This window comes from Lissotriton vulgaris, chromosome 8, assembly GCF_964263255.1.
Source record: "Lissotriton vulgaris chromosome 8, aLisVul1.2, whole genome shotgun sequence".
Classification (NCBI taxonomy): domain Eukaryota; kingdom Metazoa; phylum Chordata; class Amphibia; order Caudata; family Salamandridae; genus Lissotriton; species Lissotriton vulgaris.
Window position 1 is genome coordinate 982,513,616 of NC_141696.1, and position 22,133 is coordinate 982,535,748.

Genomic DNA, 22,133 nt, shown 5'->3' on the forward strand with positions numbered 1-22,133 from the left:
GGTCGCACAAATCTTCTCAATTTGGTTATATCAGTCTTCCTCTGACTTGACTACTGGCTGTTGAAAGTGGGCTTGCCACAGTTGTTTGGAGGCCACCTCCAAACCTCTTTGGGGTTCTCATTCAATGTGCTAAAGTCACACCGGACTCTTTTGTAGAGGCTCTCGTCCATCATTGCCAATGTGGATATGGTGCAGGGGTGAACCTTCTTTCCTGGTCAACAAGTCCAGGACATTCATACCATGAGCCTGATGTATCTGATAGTCAACTAGCCGCAGATTTCTTAATGTAGAATTATCCTCAGGCCCGAGACTGGATCCGGAAAACTTTTTGCCACTGCATCCCTGTGCGCATGTGGGATGGCACCACGTCAGTCCGCCCTGACATCGTCCGCGTCCATGATGTCAGAGAGGATGCATAAGTCCCACCCCGGGGTGCCCACTTAATTTTTTTTCTTTTCCGCGTGCAACGCAGATCCGGATTGTGTCCTGGCCTGTTTCCGGGCCTTCTATTCTTAACACGCTTTGCGTTAAGTGGAACAGTGTGCGGATGCTTTTGGGCTTTAAGACATGTACCTCCTGTGCACGTCCCATGTCGGCGACGGACCCTTACCCAATTTGCATGTGGTGCCTGGGTGAACACCACGACTCTGAGAGCTGCGACGCCTGCCACCACCTTAAGCCTAAATCACAGCGGGAGCGCCGAGTGAAGTTGCTATCGTCGCCCTTGTCCAGGTCTGTGTCATTCCAGCGTGTCATTCCCCTACCTCGGAAGCAAGGAACTGCCGGTTTCGTCTGCGAAATAGTCTTTCGCCGCGACCCCAAGGGCATGGCTCGCCGGCTGATAGGTCCTTTTGTTTGTCTCCGGGACCTTGTCCTAAGGTCCTCCGGTGGGCGCCTCCTCCCCCTGGGACATGCGCCGCCTGTCCCCTTCCTACCTGCCGTTTCCCGGCACAGAGGCAACTAGTGCCCCAATGGCAGCCTATGCGGCGGTGCTGCATTCTTTTTTGGCCCTTGCTCCACCTCCTGAGACGTCCGCGGATCCCTTGCCTTGCACGGGGCCTTACGCAGAGTTGCTTGGGGCTCCGGACTTTCCGGCTCCGGGTCATAGGATGGTGGTGCCGTCGTGGTGCGGTCCTTTGGGGCTCCCCGCTGCGACGCCTGGTGTCCCTACCTCGCAGCAAATCCCTACGGGGCTCCCTGTGGTGTCGAAGGACACCGCCGTGACTCCAGGCTTGCCCCCGAGTCTCGCTGCGTCCTCTAAGCAGGCAGTTGCCTCACCAGAGTTCGAGCCGGCGCCATTTCGGCTCCAGGAGCCTTCCTCCCTGGCTCCGGTGGAGGCAGGGGCCTGGGGTGCTTCCCCTAGTCCCCTTCGGTTCCCGGCACGGGCGGCTGACCCTTCTGAGGCGGAGCCTTTTTGGCACTGCTCCCTCGCGGTACTAATGTCTACCCCGCCCCACCCTCGTGGAGAGCACGTGGTGGCAGGAGTCGGCCCGGCGCCACGAGTGTCCCATTCGGCCCCGGTTGACGTTGATCTGGCACCGGTGGCGGACTACACGAAGCCGCGCCGGCATCGGGGGCGGACTCCACGGAGCCGCGCCGGCGTCAGGTTCTGGAGTCATCCCCTGAGGTCCCTTCTTCTCCAGAGTTTTGCCATCTGTTGGTGTGTTCCTCCCCGGAGACAGGGCGTCGTACTGTTGCCTTTTCACTGGCATCTTCCAGAGAGAGATCCTCGCCGCCCCCAAGGCCTAAATCCTCAAACCCTTCTTTCCGTGGCCCGCGGATGGTTTTCCCCCCGGCCCCTCTGCCTCCTGGGGCTCCTCGGGTTCCCCATTCATCTGTGGACCGCCCCACTATCCTGGTGCTGGCCGCTTCCCCCTAGACAGGGGGACGGAAGGCCCAGGATGCGGCCGTTGCCCAGCGGTTCCCTACGGAGGCTGGTGTTGGCTTTGTTCGGGCCATTTCCACAGCCGCTGGTATTCTGCGGATGGGTGAAACTGTTACTCCATTTCCTGTGCACCAACTTTTGGAAGTACTCCACCAGGGCTGTGGTGGACGGGAGTTGTTCCTTCCCTTTGAAGCGTCAATCCACAATTCTCTTATGGGGGCTACCTGCCACGGGTAATCCGGTGCCTCAGGCGCTTCGGCCTCGCCACCGCCCTGCTCCGCATGATCCTGTGTCTTTCCTTCAACCCTTCTACTCAAGGCTCTATTCTGCGGAATGCCTTTCTGTGTTTGCCTGTAGTGTTGGTTCCTCGTCTCGGGAGGCCCAGTGGTTGGATTCATGGGGGCGTAATGCCTTCGGGCGCTTAACACTTTGTGTGTCTGACCAGGGCTACTTCCAGTCTGTGGGACTCTGTTGAGTCTCTTCTTTCGCATGTCTCTCATGAGGGGACCCGTGCTGCTTTGCTGGGCCATGAGTTGGATTGTAGGGAGTTGGCCACGTTTATTCTCTGTGCGGGTTTGGATGTTGCCGATGCCCTCAGCCACGCTATGGCCACTTCTGTGAAGATGTTTTTCTTGAAAATATCGGGGAACGCTTGGTTGATCTACCCTTTGACGGGGTCCTTCTGTTTAACACTCATGCGGACCCTCCATTCAGCGTCTTCTTGCGGGGCTCCTTCCTCCTCCTCAGTAAGTGGTTTTGTTGATCCTCCGGGTCTTAGTGGGAGATGTTATCCCACTGTTCCTGGAATCTGGTGTAGAGTCGACCGTTAAACCTTCTGTGAGGAATACTGTGCCCTCGGGTCCCTGGGTTGGCCTACCTCTTCTGTTGGTTCAGCCCCCCTGTTGGTGGAGAGTGTTCTTTTTGGCTGCTTACTAAGCCTTCTGTGGTTTCTGCCGCAGGTTTTCTAATTTGTTCTCGGATGCAAGATTTTCTTCCCTAAGAGGGGTTCCCATACTTCTTGGACTGTGTCCTACCCTAAGTGGGGTATTTATAGCTATTGTTTAGCCCTGTCTTATACTGGGATGGTGTGGAGCCCCCTTGCGGGTTCCCTGCCCTTCCTGATGTCGCCGTATGCTGCTGGTGTGTTTTCTTGGACAGCTGCGGCGATGTGCTGCAGTGTTTTTGCCCTTTGTCTGCCTTTTGGCCTGGTCCTCTGTCTGGTGTCCAGAAGGGGTATTTTCCTGTGTTGACGACTTGGTTTGTCCTACTTGTTTCTCCTCTTGTTTTCTGGCTGGTTGCTTTCCGGCACCCAGCTGTGCCCGCCTGGACTTTGTTTTCTGGACGTTTAGTTTGGTGGTGCTGGTCGGCGTCCAGCTGCGCCCGCCATTTTTTTCTGGTCCACGGTCAGGGGCCTTGGAGTGAGGCCTGGCGCCCCTGCTTCTGATTTTTCGGGAGTCTTATGGGGCTATGTTTTTCTCTTCCACCTGCCTTCTTACAGAGGCGCTGTTCTGGCTGGCTTGTTGACGTCCAGCTGTGATGAGTTTGGCCGCCCTCTTTACTGGGTGTGTTTCTGGTGGAGGGCTCTTGCCCTCGTTTCTGCTCTTCTCCTTGGAGTCTCTGGGTTACTCTTCTTCCTCGGTACTCCCCTGCGTTGCCTGTACTGGCGGCTTTCGGTGGAGGTCCCTGGTACAATGGCTGCTGGCATCCATTCACATTGCCTGGGGCTTCTGGGGGAGGTCCCTGGTACATTGGCTCCTGACCCCCCTTTCCTATGGCCCGTACCTGGGGCTTCCGAGGGAGGTCCCTGGTACATTGGCTGTTGGTCTCCTTAAGTATTGCCTTTACCGGGGGCTTCTGTTGGAGGTCCCTGGTACATTGGCTGATGGTCTCTCTTTGTATTGCCCTTCCTTCTCATGCTGGTGAGGGCGGGGCTACCGTTTATCATGGTGACACATCCCCTGTGGGGTGGTGTTCGCTGCGACACTGAGGCTCTAGTCTGTTTGGGGGGGATGAGGCTCTCTTCCCTGTGGCTCACCCCCTGTTGGGGAGGACTTGGTTATTGTCCTGTCCCGTTGATTTGTCCCCTGTTGGGCCCTTGAGATCGCCTGAGCTGGGTGGGGGGGGGGGGGGGGGGGGTAGTCCTCTCGCAGACCCTCCTTCCCCTTGGGTATGGCTAGGGTATATGTTCTACGTTACAGAATCTGCGGCTTGTAGTCTCTATCAGATGTACGAGTTACTTACCTTCGGTAACAATGTATCTGGAAGAGACAATTCTATCTGCAGATTCCTTCACGACTCACCCTTCCTCCCTGTTCTAAGAGGGCCCTATTGGTCTTCTGCACTCGCCTGCCTCCGGGTGGTTGTCTTTTGCGAGTGCCTTCTCTATCTTCCTCCTCCAGGGGATGCTCGCCTTGTTGTTTCTCCATTGTAGACTTTTATAGGCACTCCTGCACCCTGGTCTCCAGTGTGGGGAGCACTAGTGCTTCTTCTTCTTCTTCCCCTTGTTGCTGCACTTCTGTCTTTGGCAGTCCTTGGGGTTGAGGTGTCTTGGCTGGTCCCGACCTTGGCTTTCGGGAGACTTCCTCCCTGCTGGTATTGCCTGAGGTCTGTTGGTCACTTCTCTCCATTTGGACCTTGGTGTCCTGTTCTGGGCGATGGCTGCAGATTTCTTGGTCTGCTGCATATTTTTCACATGCTTCTACACCGGGGAGGCCGTTGTATTTGTGTGCAGGATTGCCTTCCAGTAGCGGTCCCCTGTTCTTTTTTTCCAGATCTTGGTGCCTCAGTACCTGGCTATATTCTGGATGAAGCTGTTCCTCACCATTGTTTCTTCCCTTCTGTTTAGCCGAGTTTTTCGCACACTGTTCCAGTATTCGCACAGTTTTTTTAGTGATGGCTCTGCGTTGTGGTGCGGAAAAGTTCTATGAAGAAAACTTACGTGGGCACGCCAGGGTGGGAATTATGTATCCTAGCTGATGTCATGGATGCATATGACGTCAGGGCTGAGTCACGTGGTGCCGTTCCCCCAGCGCGCAGGGGTGCTTTGGCAAAAAGTTTTCTGGATCCCGTCTCATGCCTGGGGATGATTCTATGTTGAGGAATCTGCGGCTAGAATCGTCTCTACCAGATACATCGTTACCGAAGGTAATTAACTCGTACTTCAACCATGGTCCTGGTCCTGAATTTCAGTGAGATTGGCTCTGGGACTACTTGGCCTGTTGACCTCAAACATCCTGCTTGTCATCTGCGCCAGATGGCACATGTGGGCACTGCAGAGGGGTGTCAAGTCACGGTGAGCTAAGCACCAAAAGAACATCTCGGATTCCAACCATGTTTTTGAGGAGCTGACAAAACACCTGCAGTGGTGGCTGCTCAATGGCAGTTGGTCCATTAACAGACCTGTTCCACCCAGAGTAGACTTTGATGGCGGACGCATCACAGCTGGGTGGGGAGGTGATAGGTGGAGGTCAGTGGGCTCTGGTCTCAAGCAAGAGATATGGTTCCTCATCACCTTGTTGGCGTTATTGGCCATTCACTTGGTGGTAAAAGCCTTCTTTCTGATGATGAAAAGGGAGGCTGGTTCCGATTCTAACCGACAACACCCCAGCCATGTAGTATTGCAACAAGCAGCACAGGATGATGTCCTGGGCTCTGTGCCAGGACGCTCTACTCCTCTGGAACTGGCTGAGCCTGCAGAACATTTCCCTGGTCAAGAACCACCTGACAGAACCTTTGAACTCAAGAGTTCACAATCTCACTGGGTTTTGTCTATGGGATCACGAATGGCAGTTACACTCAGGGTGTCATGTGGCGGCTCCAACAATGTTGACAACCCTCGCTCAATCACTTTGCCACTGCCAAGAACGAGCAATGTCAACACTTTTACATGTTGGATTTTCTGAGATGTCTGTCACTCGAAGACTAACTAGAATGGAGCTCGAGACTTCTGCCTCTCCTGACGAAGTTCTGAAGATAATCGGGAACAACCATGCCCAAGTCATCCTAGTGGCTTCGGATTGAGCCAGTCGAGTGTGGTACCTGGACCCTCTGGCCATGAGCGCCGGTCCTAGGATTAGGCTGCCACTACGCAAGGATCTTCTTTCGCAGCAGCAGGGCAGGGTCCTACACCCAAGCCTGCCCAATCTGCACCTCCATGTGTGGAGATTGAGTTGTGGAACGGACTGCATTTGACCTTCCTCCTGACGTCATGTGGATGTCATTTGGGTGGCTAGGAACTGATCTAAAATATCTGTCTACACCGTGCGTGGTATAAGTTTGTGGTCTAGTGTGGTTCCCACAATACAGACCCATTACAGGTAAAGCTGTTATATGTCCTGCTTTTTGAAGGGGACGGTCCTTCTCCTACCTCGCTGCCAAGACATGGAACTCCCTCGCGACCCACCTCCGCCTGACCCAGGACCACCTCGCCTTCAGGAAGCAACTCAAGACCTGGCTGTTCGAGCAGTAGCGGACCCCCCTCCCCTAGCGCCTTGAGACCCTCTGGGTGAGTAGTGCATAATATATATATGCATTGATTGATTGATTGATTGAATGATTTGTGGTGTTTTTAGTCCTCCAAGGGCTTTGTAGTGGCCAATGCCACGGTTGTTTGTCTCCCTACCTTCCTTGTTAGTCACATGTTGTGATGCATTTCTTTGAAGGTTTAGTACATATATTTCTACTGGAATCCTTTGTGATGCCTCATTGGAACCTTAATTCGGTCTCTCATTCCTAATGTGTTGCTCATTTGAGCCAATGCACAACTGTCCTTTACGTCTCCTGGCTCTCAATACTGTGTATCTCATTGTGACACTTTTAGCTCGTCATATGAGTGAGCTTTTGGCTCTTTCACTTCAACCGCCCTACATCACCTTCTTTTCAGACAAAGTAGTATTGGGCCAGTATTGGAACTTTCATAGATTCCCATGCTTTGTATCATTCCCCGTCGTCGGAATGGGAGCCTCGGTAGTATAAAAACCATAGAAACAAAAGAGAAAAACAGGCCTAGGCCTCATCTCATTTTGTATCCTATCAATCTCTTTGTGTAAAAGAGACCAAACTTTTGCCAGGACCAATCGGAGCAGCCTCACCCTCTAGAACCTTCCTGAGAGAGCTCAGAGCCTCAGATTTTTCTACTGCACGTTGTGCTAGGGAGTCTCCACTGGGCTCTGCTCAGTTTTCTTCTACAAACTTTTTGGATTTTTGGATTACTACTAAATACCCTTCAACTACTTTAAAGATGTCTGACAAGGAGAAGAAGGCCCTGTTTAGGTCCTGTGCCTCTTGTGGGGAAAAAACGACTTTTTGTGGAGGATAAGCATGAGAACTATATTTATTGCTTATACCCGGACCACAAGGCCACCGACTGCAAGATCTGTAGAACCTTCTCTACCAAGACTCTCCGTGACAGAGAGGGTCGACTTTTGACCTGGCTTCAAAAGATGAAGACTCGGGAGGAGCTGCTTTCTTCAGATGAAGAGGATTCAACATCTCTGGCATCCTCTCATAAGTCCAGGAAGAGGGGTAGGTCTCCCCCTGGTTCTTCGTCTTCAGTGGAGCCCCCTCTTAAGGCCCCTCACAAGATCTCTGATAGGTCTGAGAGGGCTGGTCCCCTTCAGTCTCCTCACGAAAGTGAAAAGGAGAGGCAGGGACAGGCTTCTGGATTGGCTATAGCCTCAAAGGACTGAAGGAGGTTTCCATTACTTCTCCTCCGTCCAAAAAAGAGAAGGCCAGTGACAAACACTCTTCTGTCACTTCTGGAACTGGTCCGGAGAAAAAACAGCGTTCGTCGACAACGAAATGTCAGGTACGTCGACGACGGTTCCTTCTGTTAAAGTTCCCACTGTTTCCTTGGCTCCGTCGACGGGCTCTTCGGCGGTAGCGATCTCCACGTCGACGTCTTCTTGGTCTTTCAATATTCCAAGTTCGTCGACGATTAATATTTCCACGTCGACGGCGATGAGCTCCGGTAAGGTGCTGTCGACGGGCTCTTCGACGACGAAAACCACGTCGACGACCACTACAACTTCAACGTCGACAGTGATGGTTGTGACGACGAGTTAGTCTACGAAGCCGTCGACGATTATCCCGTCGACGACCAAAACTTTGTCGACGGCGGCGGCTGCCCCGTCGACGATGGCCCTGTCGACGACCAAGATTCCGTCGACGAAGGTTATTATACCGTCGACGACTGCTGCTCCGTCGACGAAGACGGTTATACCGTCGACGACTGCTGCTCTGTCGACGACGACGACGAGACCGTCAACGGGTCAAAAGATGCATTTTCCACTGAAAAAGATGAAAATTACACCGGAAATGACATCTCAACGACGAGTGTCGTCGCATCCACCGAATATGCTCCTAGAGGACGAGTCGGAGGAAGAGGAGTTTAGCCATTATGGGGATGCCTACAGTCCCTCAGACTTGAATGTAAAGCTGCAGGACACTGACACAGAGGAATATTTCGAGCATGCAGGTGAACAACAGGTGCACTATGTTTCACAGGAGCGACGTCCTACTGGTTTAGGACAGGACATGGTGGCCATGCCTGTCTCTTTGCTCTCTGATCTTCAACTGATGTTACAGGACTATAGAAACAGGTTTCCTTCGGAACCTTCTACGCAGTCTACACAGCCTCCTCCTCCTCAGGGATTACCACAAGCACATTCAGTTGCTGGTCCGCCTCCTTAGCAGGTGGTGCCCCACCTCCCAACTCAGGTTATACCTCTGGTTCGACCTCGAACACCGGATCTGGAACCAACCGATCCTGTCCAGCTGGATACCTCTTCACACGAGGAGGTGGTTCAAGTGGATCCCTTATCTGATCCATTACAGGACCCAGATCTGGATCAGGTTGACAGTGGCCTACAAGACCCGGACGCCACTGGTCGTGATACATCTATATCCCCTCCTGTGGACATAGGAGGATTCCATCACCTCATGGAGAGAGCGGCGAAAAGGTTTGGACTGCCGATTACAAGAGAGGAGTCGGAATGCTTCCTCTACGATTTCAAGGAGCAATACAGGAGATCTGTCAAATCCATTCCGATCATCGAACATGTGTGGGAGGAAGGCATAAAAATCATGCAGAATCCAGCCACTGTGATTCCGGTTCTTCCCAGACTGGAAAAAAAGTATAAGGCTCCAGAAGGCAGTCCAGCTTGTCTTCTTGGTCAACCGAAGCCTGATTCAGTCATCTCTCAGGTCGCCCAAAGCAAGTCAAAGACTCCGACGACGCCTTTGACTACGCCTCCAGACAAGGACGGTAGACGTCTGGATAATGTGGGGAAGAGGTTTTCTTCCATGGCCAGCTTGCTGGTTAGAGCAGCTAATTCTCTCGCCATTCTGGGCAGATAAGATCGCCAGATGTGGCGTGACATGGCACCGTTTGTGGAACAATTGCCAGACGTAGCAAGAGAGGAAGCCAAGAGAGGGCTGATGGAAGGAGAAAAATCATCCTCCGAGGTCATAGACTGTGCGATGGATATCGCCTCCACGACTTTTCGGGCCTTAGCGAGTTCAGCGGTGCTACGTCGCCAGGGCTGGTTAAGAGCCACCTGGTTTTGTCAAGAGGTCCAAAATAAGATCCTGGACCTCCCATTTGATGGCGAAATGCTTTTCGGAAAGCATGTGGATGATGCCCTGCAGAACATAAAAAAAAGATACCGACACGGCAAAGTCGCTGGGATCTTTCAACTATTGCAAGGTCCCATTTAAGGACGTTCGTGGCAGGGGTTTCTCTTCGTATAGAGGCAACGCCCAGCAGAGATATTCATCACAACCGTCCCAATCTTACAAGACCCAGTACTCTAATCAGCGGCAGGGACAACCGGCGTCTTACTCTCGCCAAACACCGCAAGGACGTCAGAACCGTCAAGGACGTGATGGCGGCAAGCGACAATAGCGGCCTCCTGGCTCTACCTGCTGTTCCTTCCCTCCCAGTCCCATCAGTGGGGGGCAGGATTTCTTTTTGTCTGAACAGATGGAGGTGTATAACATCGGACCAGTGGGTCCTGAATATTGTACAGAGTGGCCATACGTTGGAATTCCAAGATCTTCCTCCGAAATCGCTCCACTTGACAGCGTGGCTCCTGAACACAGAGAGTTCCGTCATCTAAATCTTTCCCAAGAATGTCGAGACGTTTTGTCGCAGGCTCGAGCACCGAGCACAAATAAGACTTACAAGGCAAAATGGAGAAGGTTCTGCCTATGGTGTCAAAGACAAGGTCTCCATCCTTACAGATCTCTGCCTCACCAACTCTTGCCATATATTCTATCATTGGCTAAATCTGGGTTGGCACATTCGTCTGTGAAAGTCCATCTTGCAGCCATTTCAATGTTTCGACGTACTTCTTCAGGCCCTTCCTTATGGTTCTCTCGGATCGTCAAGCAGTTCTTGAAGGGTTTGTTCCGGATGTACCCTCCAGTTGGACCACCTCCTCCAGTTTGGCAGCTCAATCTTGTCCTGGCTCAACTCATGAAACCTCAGTTTGAGCCGGTACACAAGGCGGACTTGAAGTTCCTCTCTTGGAAACTTGCTCTCCTTCTAGCTCTTACTTCAGCGAGAAGAGTTAGTGAGCTTCAAGCCCTCTCCATAGTGCATCCATTCCTTCAATTCAAAAAGGATGTTCTTATTCTTCGCACCAATCCAAAGTTCATTCCGAAAGTACCATCTGAGTTTCACTTGAATGAACCTTTGATTTTAAAGACTTTCTTTCCGCGTCCTTCTACACCTGCGGAACGAACTTTACATTCTTTGGACGTTCAGAGATGCTTAAAAAATTCTACTTAGAACGTACGAGGCCCTTTCAGAAATCATCCCAGTTGTTCGTCTCTTACAGCGCACCACGGAAGGGATTTCCTTTAGCAAAGAGTGGCATTTCCCGCTGGATCTCCAGTGCCATTCAATTTTATCCATCAGGAGGCGGGCAAGCCTTTGAACAGTAAGGTTCGTGCCGATTCTACAAGGTCTGTGGCATCATCTGTGGCTCTTTTCTCTGAAGTCGCCATTAAGGATATATGCAGGGCAGCAACGTGGAGCAGTACTCATACCTTCACAAAACATTACTGCCTAGAGTCTGCAGGACGAGACGGACGCGGCTGTTGGTCAAGCAGTTCTGCAGAATCTTTTCCATTGAGAGGTGAGCTTTCCCTACAAGCCCTCTATCCTGGTGAGCACATTTTGTTTCTTGTTTGCTATGCTATATGTTTATATGCTTTATGGTTATGTGATGCCATGTATCTACAAAATGTGTCTTGGTTATTACTGCTAGCTACTCTGATACAAAGCATGGGAATCTATGAAAGTTCCAATACTGGGGCAAGAAAACAAGTTACTTACCTGTAACTTTGGTTCCCCAGTATTGGTAACTTTCATAGATTCCCATGCACCCACCCGCCTCCCCTGGGAAAGCTCAGTCTTTTCACATGAGATAGTGGCGGTTTGCACAACGGCTACGAAAATTTGAGGCTCTGAGCTCTCTCAGGTAGGTTCTAGAGGGTGAGGCTGCTCTGATTGGTCTTGGCAAAAGGTTGGTCTCTTTTACACAGAGAGAGTGATAGGATACAAAATGAGATGAGACCTAGGCCTGTTTTTCTCTTTTGTTTCTATGGTTTTTATACTACCGAAGCTCCCATTCCGACGACGGGGAATGATACAAAGCATGGGAATCTATGAAAGTTACCAATACTGGGGAACCAAAGTTACAGGTAAGTAACTTGTTTTCTTACGGACCAGAACAGCATTCTGGACAAAGACTATGATGCCCTGTCATGTCAGACAATTTATTTCTCTTCTGACATTCTTTGTTCCTCCTCACTTATCGTAAGAGGAAGGTAGACCCTCATTTGGACCCAAAGATTGTTGAGCTTTTACATCGATCATACCTAGGACCATGGGAGGAAGATTAGCTCTTAGCAGCATTTCTGGGGCAAAGAAGGGAAAGGCGGTGCTGATGTGATCCATATCAAAATGAGTAGTCCTCTATATGAAGATCTTCTATCATTGACTGGGAAACAGCCTCTCAAAGGTCTTAGGCCTCATTCCATCACAGCCAGGCTTCTAACACCACACCTGCATGTGAAATACCTATCCTGAATATCTCTCAAACTGCTATGTGGCAACAGTGTACATGTTCATTATGTATTTTTTACCTTGGCATTGAGGTCCCGCCGGATGGGCATTATGACCATTTAGTCCTTATGGGCTTTTTGATCTAAGCCATTCAACAGACCCACCACATTTGAAAGAACTACTCTGGTATGTATGGTGAGGAATCTGCGGTTAGAAGTATCCATAAGAAGAACAAATTAAGTAACCTTCGGTAAGACGATCTTTCTGGATGATACTCTCTCTAATAGATACTCTATCTAATTGCAGATTCCTCCCCGCCATTTCACTTCCCTGTTCTGTGAAATGTTGTATTTTTCCATACTTTAAAATGCCCCAATTTAGAGATCGGGACACATTTACAGCTGATTCAGTTATTGAGCTATGTGTCTGAGGGCACGGACAGAGTCCAGAAAGAAGTTAACATCCGTATGCAAGGGTGGGACTTATATATGACTCCAATACCACTTCTGGGGTTGGATGACGGTGATCTGGAGCCACACAATGCCACCTACTGGCATGTGAGAGCACGGGTGAGAAAAATCTATATATCCAATCTGGCACCAATGAGTATTCACAATTTGAGGAACCTTCAGCTAGAGTATTCTCCGGAAAAAAGCGGAACCGAAGGTAAGTAGCTTGTTCTTTCTTCTCCCTCCCTCTTATTCCTATGACATAATGTTCCTGAACCCCAATAATAAGGCATTGTAATGAGCCTTATTTGCATAATCTCATGTAGAAACATCAGAAATCTCATACATACTGGTACTCCTTCATTTGGAATAGATTATACACTTTTGTGTGATACACAAAAAATCCTGGAAGTACTTCAGACCACCTCTTAACACTTTCATAAGTGCACCTTGGAATATAAAATGTCACCAGTATTGATTCTGCTGTGAAGAATATGCAAAGTACGTTGAAGTGCGTTTTTTGCACCCTGAGTTCTACTGAACACATTTCTGAATCAGTCCCTATGCATATAAAGCCAATATGTGGGCATCATTGAATCTTGAAACTGACTTTGACATTCTTTTCAGAAGTGAATATGATGGGGATCTACAGTCACAGCTCATGAGTAAAGCTAACGAAGAAGATAAGAACTGTAGTAGAGCTCTCTCTGTAGTGAATGCTGTTGTGCGAGCTGCTAAAGATCTCTTACACCGGGCTCTTGCTGTTGACGGTAAGTCAATTTTATGTATGCTAATATGCAATTAGGACTGGATTGACTCTAGCCTGGTACAGGTTATGTACAAATTTATGCCCACTTAAATAAGGAACTCTGCACCCAAAAAGACACTTTACACAAAGTGTGTGCCTTATAACTTTTCCAGGCTTGGCAGTTGAAATCTAGAGTTGATCAATCTTTTGGGATTTTTTTCATTTTGGGAGACATTGGTGGCACCAAAAACTTTAAAATCGTAAGACATAAACCCTGTAGTACAAGATCTATAGCTGGCTTTTGGTACATCTGATCTTCGAATAGGGGACGTTAAATGCTTTATGTATCCATTTTATTGCTGGTGTATTTTCACACCCTTCAATGTATTCTGCCTGCTATGGTGGCAGTATAAATTCTTAGTTACCTTACTTTTTATAGTTCGACTATAGACTAATACATATTGCTCAAATGCATTTTCTGTTAGATACTTCTAACTGTAGATTACTCACCATGTGAATATTTTGAAGACTTCCCACAGGACCTGGAAACTTTGAAGAAGCACTGACGTTGCTCCTCTCCGGAAGTGACATGCAAGGCTGCATGTAAGCAGCACCCATGTGCGCCGTCGTTGGATTCTTTTTTTTTTCATGCCTCCAGATGTGGATCTATGACTTCCTCTTGGTCTCTTGACCTAGTTTCTTCCCCAAAGTTATCTAGTGTGCAAGGAATAATGTCACCCCCTAAAACAACAGGGTATAAAAGTTGTAGGGACTCTTGCCAACAGCTTTATGTGATGGGCCCCTACCAGGTCTCTTTGTGATGCTTGTGGCGGGACCACAACTCCGAGGCCTGTGACGACTGCACCCAGATGAACCTGAGGACAGTATGGGACTCTGAACCTAAACTTTGTTGCAAAACACAAGAAGACTCTATGCTACAACATGTCTAAGTTGAAAGGAATGTCCCTTTCCCTCATTTGGTTAAGTTTAAGAAAAAGCACAATAGTTTGAACAAGAATCGGCCCTTTCTCACCCTGCTGCATATATTGAACACTTAACTGGCTTCCTCTGGCTCGCCTTAAGACCCCAATGAACCTCATGGGCCTCCAGTTGGACTCCCGCCATCTGGTCTGCCCTCGTTTCCATTTGTGCTCCCATTGGCCAACATTGAGTCCAGCACAGGCTCCAGTGCCAATTTCAGTTCCTGCACCTTCCCAGTGCGGGTGACTCTGAGAACCTTGAGGTTGCGGGCCTCCTGCATACAGCTGGCTAACTTTACAAATGGCACATGCAGATTCTACACTTAGATCTGAAGTGCCAGTGGGCATAACACTAAGCAAATCTGTCGGATTGTATCTAGATTTCGAGGTAGACTAAACGATCTTCAGTGGAAGCTACTGGATTGCAATTGGATAGTGGAAGGCCCCTCTCCTTAGTCCATTCAGAGCTGACAATGGTCATAGATTAATCACTGGGTGAGCGAGGCCATCAATGATAAGTGGAGATCAGAGGCCTCAGGTCTTCGACGTACATTCCACATACATTTTTTGGGATTTGAGGTCAATTTGCTTGGTGTTTTATGCGCCCTGCCTACCATCAAAGGAAGGCTGGTGCATGTATTACCTGAGAATACCACAGCCTCGTGTTACTGCAACAAGCACGAAGGGGTTGTGTCTAGGTCCCTGTTGTGAGTAGTCCTTGTGCCTCTAGCAATATCTTTAAGCGCCATGGTGGATAAACTCAGTCACAGACCCATAACTGATCACAAATGGCAGTTGCACCCTGAGAGTGGGCATGGTGTCTTCCAGGAGTTGGGAAAACTATCTTGAAATGTTTGCCACCAATGAGAAAGCAGTGTCAACATTTCAACTGGTTGGAGTTTCCAAGGAAGCTCTCTTTACTTCCATCTACATTGGAGTTTGGTTCTTCTGTCCTCCGATCAAGCTTCCATCTAGGGAGGATATTCTGTTGCATTAGCAAGGTAGGGTGCTGCACCTGGGCCTGAATATTATGCATCTCCATACTTTTAGTTTGAACGGCCCCAGTTGACCTCCTTTGACTTTCCCCCTGAAGTAGTTAATGTAATCTTGGCAGAGAGGCGTCCCTTCAGAAAATCAGTTTATGCCAGTCCTTGGGACAGCACTTGTTGATTGATGCGGCACCCAACAAGTTGGTAAATTTCTTCTTCTGAACTTATGTTTGTACTCTCCTTAGTCCAGCAAGGGCTTGATTTTGGTACTGTTAAGGGCTAACTATCAGCTCTTTTGGCTTTTTGTAATTTCCGGATCAGCCTTCATTACTTAAATTACCTGTTTTGATTACCTGTTTAAAAGGTTTGCAACATTTGTTTCCACCAAACCCCATTGGGATTCCTTAGTGTGACTTGAAATTAGTCCTAACTTTTTTTTTTATATGCACTAATTTTGACCTTCTGACGTTAAAGAGAATCTTTCTAATCGCTGTAACATCAGCTAGACATGTTAGCGAGTTGCAGGCTCAGTCTCTCAACCCCCCCACTTAAACCACTTTATCAGATAAATTGGTGTTCTGGACCAGAGCTTTCTTTCGACTGAAAGGGGTAACTCTATTTCATGTCAAGCAGGCATATTACCCTTTCATGCATTCTTTGCTCCATTCCATCCCTCTTTGGAGGAAGAGAGATGGCCTTGTTTGTGGCTAAGAGGGAACTAGACTTTTACCAATCATAGTAAAAAAATGCAGAGTGAATAGTCTGCTCTTTTTGGGTCCTCTGGAGTAAGGAACAGCAAATCAGTGCACAATTGACCATCTCTCGATGGATTGTTCTTACTGGTGAAGAAGCAGCCTCTAAAAGTATTGCAGGCACACACTACCGGGACCAAAGTGCCTACCACTGCATTAGCACACAAAGTGCCTGTCCTGGATAATTGTCAAACGGCTACGTAGGCATCGATCAACTTTTTCATGAAGCACTACTTCCTCGACTGTCTGGCATGTCTAGAGGGGCATTTTGCCCACTTGTTCTTGCAGGACTTTTTAGTGAGAGCCTGTTCACACCCACCACCGCTGAAGGTCCTCCTATGGTTTCTATTCACAAGGTGAGGAATCTGCGGTTAGAATTTCCATTTTAGGAGAACAAGTTACTCACTCTCAGTAATGATCTTTCTAGTGTTGCTTGCTCTAACTGCAGATTCCTCACTGACCCTCCCAGGTCTCTGCTCTGTTAACTGGAATTTTTTAATCTAAAAAGGTCCCAATTTTAGAGAGCTGCCAACTGGTCATGTCAATCCACTAAGGGGTTCTGCGTCTGAAAATGTGGACAGCCTAGAAAGCAGCTAACTTCAGTGCGCCTGGGTGGTGCTTATACATGACTCTGCTTGTCACTTCCAGAGCAGAACGAAGTCTGCACGGAGCTGCAGAACGCTACATATTGGCACACAGTAGAACTGTTTTAAAGTTTCTGGATCCAGTCTGATACTTGGTGTAAGAAGCAGGCTCTGTTTATACTATACCAGAGTAAGGTATAGTGTGCACAGAGTCCAGGGAGTCCCCAGTGGTATAGCAGAGGCTAAATTAGGTAAATACTAACAGCTCTTTGTGGTAGTGTGGGCGAGCAGTAAGGATTATCCAGAGGGTGTGGTAAGCTTTTATTGTATTCACTCAATTAAGGCTGATGGCACACACTCGGAGAGAGAATCCAGACCAATTAGGTAAGTATAAAAAAGATATACCTATGTTTAATTTTAGAACAAAGAAATAATAAATGTAGGGGTGTTAAAGGGGTGTGCAGGTCAAAACCTATGGGTCCCTTCATTGGGGTAGGTACACCCCCTATTATGCCACCCTCTAGTGGGTTGGGGAATGAGACTCTTCCCAATTGACTGAGTCCCCGCATCTTCAAGATGGAAGGGACTGAGATGTGTGCTTGTTCTAGCCTCCCCCACCTGTGGGGTGGGGTAGGCAAAGGTGGGCACACCTCTCTTCCTAGCTTGGATTTCCCACCGATTCTCCCACCCATAGTTGGGGCCAGAACCTGTGGGTGCCATTTGCTGGGGGCAGTAAAGGCAGCCCAAAGGCGGCCGGCCTTTGAATCTTACCCTTTCATGGACCCAGCCCATCCTGGGGGAGGAGGCATGACACCTCTGCCCAAAAAGGGCTTTGTTTCTAGACCCAGAGAGTGGAGGCTCTCTACCCCAGGGGTCAAGAAACCTGTCTGGTGGTGGCAAATGGTGGGCAGCAATTCAGGAACCACACCAGGGCTGGGTGCATTTTACATTAAATCCCACAGTGGCATCAGTGTGGGTTTAATGTGCTGAGACGTTTTCTACCAAACTTCCCAGTTTTTAGTACAGCCATTATGGAGCTCTGGAGTTCATAATGACCAACTCCAAGACCATATACTCTTTATGGATTTACTGCACTTAGAATGTCTAAGAATGGACTTAGACACTGTAGGGGTACACGACTCCGGCATATGTACCTTTAACATAGGGCTAGTGCACCCTGCTAGAGGGGTGATTTACCTAGCCTTTAGGTAGTGGATTGCAGGCATGGCACACAGATGTGTGCCATGTCGACTCTTCATTTTTCTGTGCACCAAAACACGCAGCCTGCAGTGGCAGTGTGTGTTAAGGAGCAGGGCGTCTTAGGGTGGCTGTAGGAAAGTGGCTCTATATATACTGGATCAAAGTAAGGTACATTTTGTATAGAGTACCCAGTCCCCAGAGGTTTGGCAGAGGCTAAAGTTAGATATAACCTTACTCTCTAAATTGGTAACTTGGTCGAGCAGTAAGGCAGTATCAGAGGACAATGTAAAGCATTTGTTGTACACACTCAGTCAGTAAGTGGTCTCACACACTCAAGAACTGAACTCTAGGCCAATTGCTTTGTATCAAAAGATATAGTAGTTTTATTTTAGAACCAACAAGGTATGAAAATATACTTTTTTTTTTAAACTTCTGTTTATTGTTTTTCAAGTGAACAGTTCTATATCAGCATCTTACATCCATTTGTGACACAGATCAGGTTCATTGCAATAGTACATATATTTCTTGTTTTCTCAGGCAAATTACATCGGTGGTACAACATTATAGGAATAACTGTGCACATCTTATGGTACTTGGGCATCCAGTCTATACATCTGCTTAATGTTTTTCCCTAGTATTTCTCATATATCAACATATGTCTGATTTTTTATTTGTATCTATTTATCTGAAGCAGTACTATTTTCTAGCTACCTTCGTCCTCAGCCTACCTTCTAACTGGTGTATTCTATCTCCCTCAACTCATTCCATGTCTAGTAGCAACTTCCCATCGCATTTCTCCCCACAATTCTCTTTTTCCTATTAACCCTCTTCTCTCAGGTGGGCTAGCAAATAGCACTGCAGTGAGGCCCATACATCCCTGGGCCTGGAGGCCGTGGGTAGTAGTTCCGCATATGTCGAGAGTCTCTCCTGGCACATTATTAGGTCAGTAATCCATTCCTTGAACTTAGGTGCCCGTCCCCTGCCCCAATGGCAAGCCACCCTTCTCTTGGCCATGAGGAGCGCCATCGCAGTCAATTTACGGTGTTCAGCCCGTAGTGATTTGACATATCCCAATAATGCCATCAATGGCGTGACTTCTACAGGTGTATCTATCATTACTCGCAATGCCTGAAACACTTCATCCCAGTATTCTTTTTCCTCCGGGCACCCCCATGCTAGGTGTAGAAAATCCGCCCCGCTGCGCGACATCTATCACACCTATCATCATCTCTCAACTTGAACCTGTACATCTTGGCCGGTGTATAATACAGCCTGTGTAAAAATTTATAATGAATTATCCGAAGTCTGCTGCTGGCCGATACTCGCTCTATCTGCAGACAGCACCCCTCCCACTGTTAGTCTGTCACGACCTGACCTAGTTACTCGTCCCATTTCTTGCGCAAAACTGGGGGTGTTGCTACCGTTTGTGTGTGCACCATTTTATATATCAGTGAAACCAGCCTTTTAGCTGTATCTCTCTACTATGAGCTGTAGTGGGGCAAGCGCTTGCGGTTCCGCTCAGAACTCAGGAGTAAGTCTCAGTCTAATATATACAAAGACATCTAGTGGCATCTTCTGTGCAGTTTGGAACATGTGGTCAATATTACGGAATTGGCCTTTGTGGTATAGGTCCCCCTAAGTGTGGACGTGAGTCCGCTGTTGGAAATGTAAAAAAAAAAACTCTTGTAGCCACGGCATAGCAGGGTGGTAAGCGAGGGGCAGCAAGGGCGAATATATAATGGGTACATCCAGCATATGTCTTATGCGCTGCCATGCTGCTATCGTACACGTGAGGGCATTGGGTGTTCTGTCTCTGTTTGTTACTGCTACATATAGTGCTCTTTCTAATGGCGTGGGATGCGAAAACCAGTATTCCGCTGCAATTTGGGGCACATATTTCGGCTGTTTCACCCAGAACCAGGAGTAGTGGGCCTGTGCACTCATAAAATAAAGTTCAAAATTCGGTATACCAAAACCTCCCTGCGAATAGGGCCTTGTCATCACCTCCCACTGCATTCTGGGTTGCTTGCCCCCCCACACCAGTCGTATCAGTTCCGATTTAAGTGATTTAAAAAATGCGCTCCCGGAAAAAGAGATATTTAGAAAAAGATACAGCAGCCAGGGGAGTACCACCAATTTAATCAAGGACGCTCGGCCCGCCATAGAGAGAGGTAGCGCCACCCAGCGGGTGACAGTCTGTTATTTTAGTTATGGCTGTTCCGTAATTGATTCTCATAAGTTCCTCTTTATTTCTGGAGACTCTTATCCCCAAATATTTCAGTTCTTCCTCACACCACTCCAGGGGATAATCCAGCAAGAAGCGTGTCGTGGCTGCGGTCAGCGGAAAAATACATGATTTCCCCCAGTTTATCTGGATACCCGAGAACTGCCTAATAACTATGAATTCTCTTGGTATCGGATTTAGGTTTTACTGTCGGTCGCGAACGTAAAGTGATGTCGTCTGCGTATAATGAGACAAGTACCTGGCACAGGTTACAGCGGAGGGCCTTATCATTGTTGCGTTGTCGTAGTTTTGCCGCAAGCGGCTCTATCGCAAAAAGCAATGGGGAGAGGGGACACCCCTGTCGTGTCCCCCTAGTGATGCTGAAAGTCTGTGATGTATGACCATTTACAAGGACCTTGGCCACTGGCAAGCAGTGTAGCAGCTTAATCCATGACAAGAACAGCGGGGGGAAACCCATGCGCAACATTACTCAAAAAATATAGTCCCATTCTATGGAGTCGAACGCTTTGGTGGCGTCTAAAAATATGGCCACCAGCGAGAGATCAGGTGAAACGTTATTTAAGCCGCAAACAGCGTCCTCAAATTATGGGAGGTAGCCTTGCCGGACACAAAGCCCGATTGATCGGGCAAGATCAAGTTTTCCATTAGCTAGCTCAGTCGTGTCACAATCAATTTGGCCAGAATCCTAGCATCGCAATTGAGGAGCGATAGCGGTCTGTATGAGTCGCATTGTTCTGGCGCTTTCCCTGGCTTCAGCAGCGACAGTATGAGCGCTTCCCTCATAGAGGCCGGCAGATATCCCACTTCCAGCGCATCCTCATACACAGAATAGGGGCCATCAGGTCTACATATGTTTTGTAAAATTCTGCTGGGATGCCATCCGTCCCAGTGGCCTTCCCAGACTGTCGTCCCATAATAGCTTCTCGCACCTCATCCAGTTCACATGGCGCACATAAAGAGGTCCTCTGCACATCGCTGAGCCAGCCCAGCGCCACATCTCCCAGAAAGCCATCTGAATCGAGGTCACTCGCTCTAATTGTGGTATAGAGTTTTTTGTAATGCCTCAAGAAAGCGTTAAGTATGTTAGTTGTATTACGGCATGTCCTCCCATCCAGATATTCCACTTCCATTACATAGTTGTTGCAGCGAGGCTGCTTCACTTTCTGCACCAATGCCTACCCAGGCCTATCCCCTTCTCCGTATTGCCGGGCCACTCAGTATTTACCCCGAAACCTCGCCTCCCTCCAAGCCTCCTCCATATATTCTGTAAGCTTATTTCCTTCAGATCCCTTGCAAGTTCCGCTTCCAGTTTTTTAAGTTCTGTTTCTAGCGTCCGCAGGGTGTTTAGTATATCCCTAAGAACTCCGGACCCCTTAGCTATGCAGTATCCCCGATTGTAACTTTAAATGCTTCCCAAATAATCCCAACACTATTCACAGAGTATTTATTGCGCTTAAAAAAATCACTTATCGCCCCCGTAATTCTTCCCGGAACACTGTGTCAAGTAAAACAGGGGCATGAAGTCGCCAGGTGCTGCGTGGTGTATTGAAATCGGCAGAAGAGAGCACCAATATCACTGGTGCATGGTTCGAGTAGGTCCTAGCTAGATGCTTCACTGCTGCTATCGCGGGGGCCATCCCTCTGGATACTAAGTAGTAGTCTAGTCAGGCCCATGTCTGCGCCTGCGCCGTAAAATGTGTGCCCTCCTTTGCATTTGGATGTATATGTCGCCAGGCATCGGCCAATTGGTAGGCAGAGATGATGTCTCTCATCTGTGTTCGGCCCATAACAGCATGCCAGCGTGCCGGTCGTAGTACCCAATCGACCCCACGCAAGACAATACCTGCCCTCCGAGTCCCATGAGGTTCCTTCCAACCGGAAGGGGCCCTGTTTCTTTATCAGTATCTCTCTTCCCCGTGTATACGTGGAGTAAGAGGAGAAGATTCTATGCTCCGCCCATCTGGTGGCGAAGGTGTGCGACTTCTGATGAGCGAAATGAGTTTCCTGCAGCATAGCGATATGCACTTTATGTCTATCTAGGTATGATAATATATGCCTCCTCTTCCTGGGATCGCCCAATCCTCTTACATTCCATGTAATAATGTTTAGTGTACCTACGGTTGCCTCAGCCATGTTCTCTAATCGTTGTCTGCATCTTGAGTGCTATCCAGGCAATCCTTCCCCAATCTGGTATCTGCCCACCTTCATTTATAGTGTCGCTCATCTGAT

At 48.7% G+C, this 22,133-nt stretch overlaps 1 protein-coding gene across 12 annotated transcripts in view; it reads left to right on the plus strand.

The window, feature by feature from the left end:
• The window catches only part of MYCBP2 (MYC binding protein 2), a 2,065,574-nt gene that overhangs the window by 780,194 nt on the left and 1,263,247 nt on the right, over positions 1 to 22,133 (plus strand). For all 12 annotated transcript variants that reach the window (XM_086934832.1, XM_086934837.1, XM_086934835.1 and 9 more), the window contains one exon: positions 13,034 to 13,176. In XM_086934832.1, the coding sequence (XP_086790958.1) occupies positions 13,034 to 13,176 (143 nt within the window). The remainder of the gene's footprint in view (positions 1 to 13,033; positions 13,177 to 22,133) is intronic.